Genomic DNA, 12,869 nt, shown 5'->3' with positions numbered 1-12,869 from the left:
TTCCAAAGGAGTGGGACAGAACGGTTGATGGGACGCGTAACAAACTGAATTTAATACCGTCCATCTGATATTTGGTTTGTGAAAATTGATTCAGTCATCACCGGTGTGATTTTAATACTGGAATATGCCCGAAGCCAGAATTGTCCGGATTTATCGATAGTGGACAATAAAAAAAGAATTTTTGATTAATCATCAGTGATCTAGATCTGCAAATCGAAGTAATTTGATGTCCTTTTTAGTAAATTTTGAACCTCGGAGGTATTACCTATAACTCCGGAACCAATAATCAGATTTGAATAAAATTCAATGCAATTAATGGGAGTGTCATATCTTTCATTTGAAATCAAGCCGGCGAAAATCGGTAAAGAATTTATTAACTTAGGAATTTGACAAGTTACCCGGGGTCATCAAGAGCCGCCAATGTGGTCAAAGCTACTTCGATTGGTCATAAGTGATCTACACCCGTAAATCCAAGTATACTAGTATTGCATCATTTGGCCACCATTGTGATACCAGTTTATATGGGAATTTACTGTGTGACCGCACTCTTCAACCCGTAATTCTGATCAATAGCAGCCGTTGGGTAGGTTGTAGGTACCTTTCATTTCAGATTAAGGACTTGCAAATTGGTCCAACCATCTCTGAGAAACAAAGATGACATTATTTGCCACACACACATACATACACACAGACATTTTTCAACCTCGTTGAACTGAGTCAAATGGTGAATAAGATTCGGCCCTCCGGGCTTCTGTTAAAAAGTCAATGTTATGAGCGATTGCATAACCTTTATATATGAAAAAGGTAAAACTGACTGTACTGCATACGTTCGGTAACATTTAAGCATAAGCATAAGCATAAGAGATCGTGTACTGCATACGTTCGGTAACATTTGTATTAAAACTACCGAGCTACTCGGTAGTTTTTGACAGATCAGTAAAAATCTTAATTACTGAACGTTTTGTTACTAGTTCAATTACTGAACTGGTTACCGAACGCTCAGCTGCCAGTAGTGACGGCGCAAGGTTTTTTGGTGCTCGAGGCTAAAAGTTACATTTGCGTTGCGAACTTATTATTATTTTTTTATATATTATATATTATATATTATATATTATATATTATATATTATATATTATATATTATATATTATATATTATATATTATATATTATATATTATATATTATATATTATATATTATATATTATATATTATATATTATATATTATATATTATATATAATCCCAGCCAACAAATATGATGGAAGTGTTTGAAAATATCTGCTTCGACATGATTTTTATACATTTTATTATTGATATTTATTACATTTCTAGCAAAGGAAAAGTATAGGATTCGCTCAAACTTTGAAAACTTTTTCTGAGCCCCGGAGGGCCGAGTCTCATATACCAATCGACTCAGCTCGACAAATTGGGACAATATCTATATGTGTGTGCGTCTGTACACTAATGTCATGTAATTGTCATGTAATAATGGCTGAAGCGATCTTAACGAAACTGGTTTCAAATAAAAGGCCTAACGTGACCATTAGACCATTATTTTTGTTTTTGAATCTGTTGTTTACTTCTTTAGATATTGTCAAAACACGTGTACAAAACACATAATTTTCAAACAAGTCACACTATGCGTATCGAATTATAATGCCCATAAAATACCTTTCTGACAAACTATTAATCGTCAAAATCCGTTTACGTACGTTGGGAATATTGAACATTTTACATTTTTATTTTATACTTATCAATTTTCAATAACTAAAAATGAGACCGTTGCAGAAAGAGTTGGTGTTGTAGGGGCGAAATTTAACCGATTTTGAATATCGTGGTATGAAAACACATCTACGCGATTCAAGGATATCGATTCTAGAAACGTTTTGTGAAATTACTCAATAACGAATGAACATTTTCTTAAAAATTAATATGTAGGTTCACTACAAAGATAAAGAGTAAACTTTACCAAAGCTAAGGAGTTTGACCATTGCATAAGGCATTGCGATCAACCATGAGGTTTGATGTTTGATGGTTTACCAATACATAGATCACCATTTAATTTTCTTAGTGGTTACCTAAAACCTTTTTCATACAGCTCATATTCATATTAAACTAGTGGTTACTTAGAATAGAGATGTCATGTTTCTACCTTCCTGTTGGTACGAAGTTTTTACTGGTTCATCCACTGCTGCAGATGGCCTGCAAAACCAAGTATTTCTTAGAAAACATAGACTTCACTTTCAACCAGAATTACTTTGTTAACTCATTCAGTTACATAGCAGTGTAGAAAAACATGCCATGAAACTCGTTGAAGTCTTCAACGTCCTAAGTTTGTCATCCATTTTCTCGCTGGAAAATTTGGTCAACGAAAATGTAATTGTAGAATTAATAATACTTCGAATTATGCACAAACACTTTTCACAGCAACAGTGCGAACAGAAAGGCCTGACTGTTTATTTTATTATCGAATCCATTTGATAGTTTCATAGGATTGTTTTTTGCATTTATTTTATTCGTAACTATTAGTAATCAAGTATTTATTAGACGACTTTGAAACACTGTGAACATAACTTGCAGATTAGCCAAGCTGTTTTAGAAGTATTCCAAATCAGATCCCTGATTTTCCATTGGACTGCACAAAATGGCTTTTCTAACACGCACTTCGCTATTTTTGAAATCGCTTTTTATATATTACCGAATTATGCATTTTTAGATTTTTAGATACACGTCCCAATCAGTGAGAAATATTTCAGTTCAAGATGGAATATTTCAAGAGATGTATGTAAGGTGTCCAGATTTTCCCGCAAATAATTACAAAGCTTATAGAAATACCTAACAATCCATAGATCAATCCGTTCACGTACTTCAGTTTACTATTTTCAACTGCGTGTTAAAATACTGGAACTGAACATACTGACAAGCTTTGATATGCCAATAACGACTCCGGTCACATCCTTACAGATCGGGGAGGGAAAGGAACGTTATTGTAGCAAACGTTGTTATGGAGGCTGTGTATACCTCTACATCTCCACGTTTGCCACGGGAAAGAGTTTTTGTTAGTGGGATGGAATAAAGAGTTACACAAATCTGGATTCTCCTTGATAAGTGATAAGATCTATTTAACTCTGAGAAGTGTTATCATGTATTTATTGCTCTGAGCAGCCGGCAGCCGAGAATTTATGATATATTCATACGCTGAGCAGAAATTTCAATACACTGAAAAAACTAAACACGTTAACATCATGTGGAAATCTATTGAATTATTTCAATCCACAAACACATGAAATGCACACGGTTGCCATTTGAATATCCATTATCCATTCGATACTGGGAAATATGGTTTTCAAATGGAATTCATGCGAACATTGTGTGAAAAGCTCATCAACATCTAAAAAAATACCATTGACTAAGATTTCCAAATGAATTACACCCGAATATCATTTCGTTTTACTAATAGATTTAATTGGCAGAAGAATCGATAAATTCAATTGTTGTACATGTAGAATTGCACTACATGCGAAAGTTCATACTTTACAACTAAAGAGCATGGCAATGAATATTCAATGGTTAAATATATAGTATTCACATGGAATTTGTTTCAATTTAATTTGAAACGCCATATGAAATGCTTTTCAACGGATTTCCATGTGAAATTCAAAGGAAAATTATTTCTTTTACTTTTTAACATGAGACCGCACATGAAAGTGATGTTTATATCAATTTATATTTTTCTACAAAGTTGTAGGCAATTAAATTTTTCATCAGTTTCTCAATTTTAGTATTATTTCAACGTCTATAGTACCAACTAGTGGCAAAAGTGTTAACTAGTATACTGGTAAAACCTAAGTTTTTAAACAGAAATATTTGAAATGAAAGGTTGTTCTAGATCCCCCCACCGATTATTTTGCGATCGGTTGCAAATGAAAGGGAAAAGTTCATTGAAATAAGTTGTTTGACAAGGACACCGTGGAGCATTTTAACAGCATTAAAGAAGCACTACCAAGATATTTGAAACGAGTAACAATCGACAATGCGGGTTTTTTTCTGCTAATTACCAGAACAAGATAGGCAGCTAGAGACAATAAAACGGAAAGAAGCTAATTAATTTAAAAAATCAACGTGTCCAGAAAATACAGCAGATGCAAGAAATAGAGAAGGGAGTCCTGGTTTTGTGACCTTGTACGACAATAATCAAGCTATATTTTTATGCTCATGAAGAATTATGGTTAACACAACAATCAAAAATATATTCCAAAGTGAAAGAAAGTTTGAACAATGATAAAAATTAATATAATTAATTGATTATTTAATTGACCAATAGTAAACCAATGAATATAGAGCACTATAGTTCTTCATGCTAATATGACTACCGCAATTTGGTAACCATTCTTGTCGAGAATTGAATTCTTAACCCTCACACATGATTCAACAGTCATCATGCCACTCAGACAAGACCATGCGTATTCCCGCACATTTAATGCCCACTGGATTAGTTCACTAGTTGGTCAAATAAACACTAAGCAAATAAAAAATAGCTTGCTTAGTCCAAAGAAATGTTAGCTCGATTGTCATCACCCGGCGGATACGTGTTCTCTTACAATGCCATCAAAGCAAAGAACATTTAAAATTACGATCAGCAAAATATGTGCAACTCTGAACTTGTAATAAAATAAGATTAAAAAAAAAATTAGTTACAAAACCAAAGTGGATCATTTTCAATGGTAGCACTGTTGATAAATCAACTTATAAAATAGGTGATAAGGAACGAGGAGGAAAATAGCTGACTACGGCCGCCCCAGGTGACAAGTCAGTCGATTTACCAACTACGCTATGGTCGACCCTATTCATTTTGTTCATTCTGTTCATTTTATTTATTTTATTAGTTTTATTTGTTTTAGTAATTTTATTTCTTTAATTTTTATTTATTTTATTTATGTTTTCATCTTATTTGTTTAATTCAATTAATAGATTATGTTCAGTTATTTCATGTCATTTGATAATTAAACTCAATTTAATTTATTCTATTATTTTATAACTTTAAATTTTAATTTATAAAACAGTGAAACCCCGATTGTTTATCAGCCCCTTGGTAAATTTTTGGCTGCCTTAGCGTGATATTGACAAAATCGGTACATATGTTTCCTTTTTTTAATAAAACGATGTTATTATAATATTCTTGTTTGATCCCTAGGCATAGCTTAATAACCTTTTCTCATTATTTAGTATAAATTTCCCTTAAAAGGTTTTAAAACGCACAATGCCACAAAGTTATTTATCCCATACTAATTTCCATGCCAACTTTAAAAGCAATGCGCAAAGCCTGGGAATATTGGTACAATAACTCAAAAAATTGCAACCTTTTTATGACGATAAAATGAAATCAAAATGTGCTGTATTGAAAAAAAAAGCTTATGCCGAGCCACTCTAACGGATCTCGATGTTGGAGCCGTAAGCTACAAGCAAATGCTTTAAATTCCGTCTCAGTCAGTGGAAAGTCATTGAAAATCATAGTGGAGAACTCGAAAACGTAACCATGATTTATCAAATATGAAAACGTTTACGTCATTAATATTTCTACTTGGATCATTTTTATTCCTGTTATGAAGATTTTCGGTTTAGTTTATGGCACATTACTGTATACAAACATAACTCATGTCAACAAGACGAACTACTCGTGTTTGGGTAAAACCAAAACTGGAATCAGGTGCCTAAATTTTCACCTACTTATTTATACCAATATGTTACCTAGAGACAGCAGACGCTGCTCTTGTGCACGGGTTCAAACAGGAAGTAATAGGAAGAAAATGGGCTCCACACTAACCTACAATATCATACTTTTGCGCATCCTAAAAACCGCCAATCCTAATTGTATGCGCCCACATTAGCCTAAAGATTCATATCAAAACATTGCAGCTTCTCTCAGCATTGATTATTGTACTTCACAATTGTCTAGTATATTTTCTTTCCTTCATAATCAAACAAAATGAAAAATATGCGAAAGGTCGTCGAATGCCATGACCAGGAAAACCGGTTCCTCCTATAGCAATGAAAAGCAACTTTTGGAATCTTCGTGATAGATGATCTTTGTGAGCTTTGATCGTGGCTCCGATTATGAGCATTTTTGCGGTATGCGGAGACCGATCGATGTATCGCTTCATTTGTCTGGCGTTGACTCTCGCCTTGTATTGATAATTTTACTTATGTTCCACACAGCGTACTTCGGACGATCTGTCTAACGGATGCTATGCGTCTACGTCAAACGAAAATGTATGTTTATTGACAAGTCACTAAATCTATGAGTAATCAATCGATTCAATATATCAGCAATCATTCTTGGAATGTTCGGTTATCGTCGCTCTATTGCACAAAAGTACGAAGTTTCACTTTATGAGGATGATATTTAAAGATCTGTTCCGTACGTGCCACCATGGCATTGAAAGCCCAATCGTATAAGTGTAACTGGTTGACTAGGTTTCTAGTCAAATTGTCTATAAAGATGAAACTTTTGAACCAAACTCGTCGCTGGCCTGTATATCTAAACCGGTTTCTGGGGGTCTATGATGGCATACGGTTCATCAAATAAACCATTGGTGGAAACACCGGCTGAGAAGGCGCAGCGCAGGTGTGTATAATGTATATGCCTCGAACCGTGCTTGCGTGTGTGATACTTTCGAACAGATTGAGTATAAACTAATTGTGTTCGTTTGAGTTAATGACGGATGCCTTCCGGATGCGACAGCGTGGACAGCGAAACAGGTGATTTCAGCTGGTAAATTGTGCAACCGATAGCGTGACTGACCGATTACGATACAAATGATTTGGAAATGTAGCAGAGCGTCTCTTCTTCTTGGTTAAAAGTAGCGAATGTAACAATTTTCCCCCACATAATCACTGTGAGTAACGTGATCAAAGTAGATTGAAAATCGTTTAGCATAATCTTCAGCCTAGCAGCATTAAAATCTTGTTCTGCTCAAAAGTAGGCATTTGCAACTTCAACTACAGATTCCCGGTTGGATAGTAAGCGTTAGAGTGAATTTGTTGGAGAATAAATTGTAATCATTAGTTATGTGGGTATATAAACTTCCGTAATCGGATTTACAAAGGTTACACGAATAATACTCAGCATGCTCAATAGTAGCCATATGATAATTAAGTTTACAATGTCCAGTCAGTGCCCTAACTGGAATACTGCAATTATGCTGGAAAAATGCAAAAAATTCCAGAGAACTATTATAATATATAGTATAACAATCTACGTATTCTTCAATTTGTTGCTCTATCCAACCAGACAGACATTTCTTGCGAGGAGGAATTCTCTCATTGAAAGTTTTAAAAGGAACACTACATGTAAATGTAAGGTCGCTTGGAGCAAGCATATACTCATCCCAAGTAATCATTTGGGGCCACAGACTTGTGTAGCTAGTTGCACGATCTATTGGGTTACTGTTCCAGAGCCCAGTAACCTTAAGTTGATATGTACAAAAAAGTGCTTCTTGTTTCAGAAATACGTATAGTGAATTTATGTGCAAGAGTTCCTCTAGAGCAGCAGTAGGTGTTGTGGTGAACGCACCATTCATCGCCATCATGACCATCCTTTAAAGAAGGTTTAACATTGATTGGATTGGCATGACTTCTCCCTTCTGCCACCACACAAGGCCCTCGATGACAGTATTGGTCTAACAAATGTTGTATAGATCCACTGAATGTACTTGGGTTTGATTCATCAAGATTTGCCGAAGGATCGTCTACATTGACCGAAGGACATGAAAGCTTTCTTAATTCTGGAATCGATGTGAGCTAAGTTTTGAGTCAAGAATCACCCCAACGTACTTAACTTGATCTGCAATAATAATTTCAGAGTCGAAGAACTGCTACGGACGAACTCCGGTTGTAATCCTTCGTTGCGTGAAAAGCACCATTGATGTTTTATTTGGATTAACTGATAGTCCAACACGAAGACACCATTGCTCAACAGCACATAAGGCTTTTTGCATCAAATGACAAAGTGTGCTAATGCAAATTCTGGTGATCATTATATGAACGAAACCCTTTGTCGGAAACCCAAGCTAATTACGTTTTCCCAACAAGCCATCGGCGACAAGGTTCCATAGCAGAGGTAACAACACAACACCTTGAGGACATCCGCAGACAGTTTCCTTATCTCTACTTGTCTTAATGATTGCATAGATGTCGGCTGCCAAGTATTGCGTGTATTCAGTTCATGATATATGATGGAACTCCATGACCTCGTGCTGCTTTCAAAAGGGATCCGATAAACACGTTATCAAAAGCGCCTTCAATATCAAGAAAAACTCCTAAGTTTGACAACATTGTGTAACAGTGTGACAGTAGACTTCCTTCGATGATATGCATGTTACATTGTATGCAGCGGGTGTTCGCCCTAGCTAAAATCCCGAATTAAGTGATCGATTAAACGTTTCACCGATTTGAGGAGGAAGGAGGTCAGACTAATCGGTCTAAATCTATTTGCCCCTTCATAAGTAACGCGGTCACCTTTCGAAATGAATTTTACAATTATTTCCCGCCACACAAATGGAATGTACCCTGTTGCAAGACTACAAGTAAGATACTACTATTCTGAAAATATGCTTGAAGTGTTCATATCCTCTTTGAAATAGAACTGGAATTATTCAATCATTTTCCAGAGACTTTATGGAGCAAAATTTTCAATTGCCCATTCAATGAATTCGGTTGTCGCAATTCTATGAGCGAATGTCCATACATCTGAACTACCTAAAATGAATTCAGAAGCAGTCTTCGGCGATGGCTCCGTACAACCTGGAAAGTGCGTATTAAAAAGACAGTAGAGTACTACATCTTCGTCAAACGAGTAATCACCATTAACAGTTCTAATCGAACTGATATGAAAGTCTTTCGATTTCAAAAGTAGCTTATTTAATCTACTAGCCTCGTTGCGACTTTAGGCATGTGCATAGGTTTTTCAAACCGAAGTGCTCAGAGGATCGAAGGGCATTTCTGGATGCTTTGCGAACCAACTAAAATGCCTCCGATCCGTCCCTGGGTCTGCGATTCCAAGCTTTTCTACATAACTTTTTGTTACCCATGAAACCTAGTCACCAAACCCTCTTCGTAGAGGTCCCAGTTTGTAGATTTGGGATTGCGATATGTGACGATATCTAGCGAGATATTTAAATGATCAAGGACGATGTACCTATGTTCAGATAACGACGGTTCGAGCTCGTTAAGTACGAGCCAGTTTTCCAGCTAATGCGTAGTACTATCGGACCAGTGAGTTACATCCAACACCTCTTCTCTGTCAGCTAGTGTAAATGTTGGGCGATTTTCTACATTAAGTATATGCAGATTTGTATTGCTTAAGTATTCCATCAATTCGGTGCTTCTCAAGTTGATGTCTGAGCTGCCCCAAATTATGTGGAGGGCATTTACCCTTTAAAATGAACAGAAGGTGATGGTTATTTATGCGGCAAATATCCCGAACAATATTGACCGTGACAGCAGAAATATCGCGAGTAGCCATGTCGGGTATAAGGCATGCGTCAATAATACTATTCGCAAGTATAAATGCACGAGGCATTTCACTTAGATTTTCCATGCCATTTTTGATGAAAGCTACGAGGATGGGGTTAAGTAGCTTTTTAACATAGATTCAACGGACAGAAACACGCTTCAGTTGATTAAAAACCAACGGCTCAGTCAAGCTAGCGCGTTGCACCGTGTCAAATGAACCAATTCTTAAAAATCATCGTCCCGAAATATGTTCAATTATTTCCCGAATTATTAACTCAAAAAACGTTTTTCGATTTATCTTAATTTTTTATACATGATTTGAAAAAAAATAATGATAATCTCCATAATGCTGCATTCGATATTTAGATAATTTTTTCAGGGGTTTTCCATAATAAAAATCAATTTTTTGAAATTGGAATTTCAGAAACACAAGTAGTCTAACAGATATCGTTCGAGGCTGCAAACAAGGAGAATCAACAGTTTTCAAACCTCTACAGATTAGTTTCTTGCATAATGTGTCAATAATATCAAAAAATACGATCATTTAAAGTGGAATAAATGTTTGAAAAATATTTCAACGTTCAAGATCACCAAATTTAAAAATCCTTAACTTTGAAGGTATATCTATTTCCATTTCGGATTCTCAGAAATCTTTATCTGGAAACTCGCCGTTTTATTTAGATCCTGGTGCATCAGCTAAGGTAACGAACTTCAGGGCCTGAGAGTGGGACTGAAAAAAACCAGGACTGAGAACCCAATATCCAAACTAGATACTATGCTTATCCTATAAAAGTACTTCGAACTAATAATCCAACTACCGAATTTTATGTTAAGCAAATCTGTCGTGTAGGGATTGATTTTAAGGGCAGCACTATCTAGCCAATCGTATGCGAAGATGGGGATTTTTGGATACAGCAAATGGATATCGACACAGAGACAATCGAAAGATTAGCTTAAAAGAGTGTGCGGAATTCCGTACTTCTATCATTCTATGTATAAGCTTTTTCACGCAGAAAGTCTCACCGCAAAAAAAAATCATAACTAAACCTGAAAAGGTCACATTCAATATTAAATATTTACGTGTTCATCAAAGAAAATGCATTAGAAGGGCAGCTCCATGTCAGCCGCTACTAAAATGTGAAAACACATTTCACAACATGGAGTTATTTCCTTTGCAAGCAGAATGTAGAGCAATTATTTCTAACTATCGCTTTGTTACTTATCCACTGCACAAACAGTATACTATCGTTGTCTCTGGCTGCGCAGTGGGATGAACCAGATACAGTATAAACCTCCATCGTGCTGTTGCTTTAACAGCGCTCTGCGCGCATAATTTAAATCTCGTTCGTTGCGTTCAAAATTTTGTATCTTCTATAATATTTTGAATTCAATGCTCAAACATATTCATTGAACGTAAGCTTATCGTTCTGGGTAATCAAAATCGATATTCCTTACCGTTATATGCAAACGACAGAAAATGAAGAGTTTAACAAAAAATGTAAATAAATTCAGAATGGAAATTTTATTATCACTGCCCGATTTTGTATTTAGAATGAATGAACGATGATAACTGATACTAACTTGATACTTAAAAATACTTTGAAGAACATGAACGAATTGGACGAATTGGACGTCTAACCAAAAACATCTGTATAGTGTCTAAATATCTTTGTTCGTTAGACACCATGCAGACACCGTTTACAGCTACTTCATTGCAATAAGAACTCATTTCCGACTGAATCAACAATTAAACAGAAGGAGACGGTGTTTACAGATGACAGTAGGTAATTACCTCTACGAACGGCCTCATCCGCCGGGTTATCAAAACTGTTTATAATTACTAATTACCAGTATTTGAAAATGAATTTGAATATGGTCATAAATATGTACGTAGTAATAATGCAAATAGACCCAATCGCGGGTCAAGCGAAGAGATACGTACTTGATTACGGTTTGCATTGTTGTGCTGGTCATATTGGCTTCGTTGCAAAAAGAGAAATCCACCGCAGCCGATAAACAATCTACAGGTGATTACTTAACACACTGATTCACAATGCGAACAGGTGAGTTTTTCTTCTCTAAACTTTTTTGAATAGCTAATTTCCAGTGGCTTCACCAATGCTTATTTCTATACAACCAATTTATTTCACTTCACCACCGGTGCTTCCTTTTCACGGAACAGAAATCAATTTCGCAAGCTTCCTTCCTTTCACCCTACATTATCAGTGGCGTTTCCTGCAAAATTTCAATTAAAATCATTTCTTCATATTTTGCGGCAGTCCGAAACAATAACACAATCAATTCAGCGTTCCGGCGTCTTCGCAGACTTCGTCTTTCTATGGATAACGAATCCCGCCCCGTGGAGAAAGCTACACATGCAACACTGAAGCCGGATTTTTTGTGCCTGTGTGGATGGTTGGCGGTCGATTAATATCGCGCCTCATGCTAATCAGTAATCAAAACACATCAAACACGCAAACATCTAACGTCAAGAAAAGAAAAGAGCTAACGTTGAATCGGATAATCCAAACAAAGGGCTGGTAGTTCCGAACGCTGTAGACCGACTGACACTGACGGTGACCACTCACAATGTTTGACCGTGGGTAAATACTTTTCCCGTCCAACTTGTACGCGTACGCAAAAACTTTCGAATTATACGCGTGGATCCTTATATTATACAACACATCTACACAACACGATCTTGTTCGCGAGGTCCCCACGGGGTTATCACCGTGCCGTGCGTATATTTGTATAACACTAGCTGTTACACTCGACCTTGCTGATATTATGGAAACATCGATCAACTACTGCCCATAAAACATCTAAACATTTAATATCAACTCTAATGTTGAACAATCGAAAAATATTAACAATTTTTTTTAATTACAATAGGTGAACAATGTTCCAATAATCCAGCAGTTTACCCTAGCTCGCAAGTGAGTAGATGACGAGAATCGAAATCGTTCTCGGTAGGACAGTATTAATAATAAAGGGAAACCGTGACAACAACGAAAAAAGCTCGACCGTCTAGTGGGTCGGCTATGAGGGAACTAAACATTCACGTTGGCAGTTTCATGGTTTTATACCACTCACACGTTCGTCGATGTTGATCGCTGGCGCGGCAGCAGCGGTGGCATTTTCGCGCGTCGATTTTGATTAGTACCTACGGTTGCTGCTCCAGTGTCTCATCGGAGAGGACAAACTTAGCTGTCGAGTATGATCTTCTTTCGATCGGATCGGCGCGGAAAAACTGGGTGGTGAAGCCTAATGTAAACGCCTAACTGTAAGTCTAGGATAATGCTCATCTCGTGTGAGTGCGGATATCGTAGGTGAGCGTTTACATGAACTGCAGCATA

General features: G+C 36.4%; 1 protein-coding gene across 1 annotated transcript in view; it reads right to left on the bottom strand.

Moving 5' to 3' along the window:
* LOC131684347 (neprilysin-2-like) overlaps positions 1 to 12,559 on the bottom strand; it is a 71,407-nt gene extending 58,848 nt beyond the window's left edge. The window contains exons 1-2 of the mRNA XM_058967145.1: positions 12,438 to 12,559; positions 11,456 to 11,748 (exon numbers count right to left, since the gene is read on the bottom strand). Of these exons, the coding sequence (XP_058823128.1) occupies positions 11,456 to 11,487 (32 nt within the window). The 5' untranslated portion in view covers positions 11,488 to 11,748; positions 12,438 to 12,559. The remainder of the gene's footprint in view (positions 1 to 11,455; positions 11,749 to 12,437) is intronic.
* Positions 12,560 to 12,869: the final 310 nt, after the last annotated feature.

Source organism: Topomyia yanbarensis, chromosome 2 (assembly GCF_030247195.1).
Source record: "Topomyia yanbarensis strain Yona2022 chromosome 2, ASM3024719v1, whole genome shotgun sequence".
Taxonomy (NCBI): Eukaryota; Metazoa; Arthropoda; class Insecta; order Diptera; family Culicidae; genus Topomyia; species Topomyia yanbarensis.
Note: the sequence above shows the minus strand (reverse complement) of the source record. Positions and strands in the feature narration are given on the sequence as shown.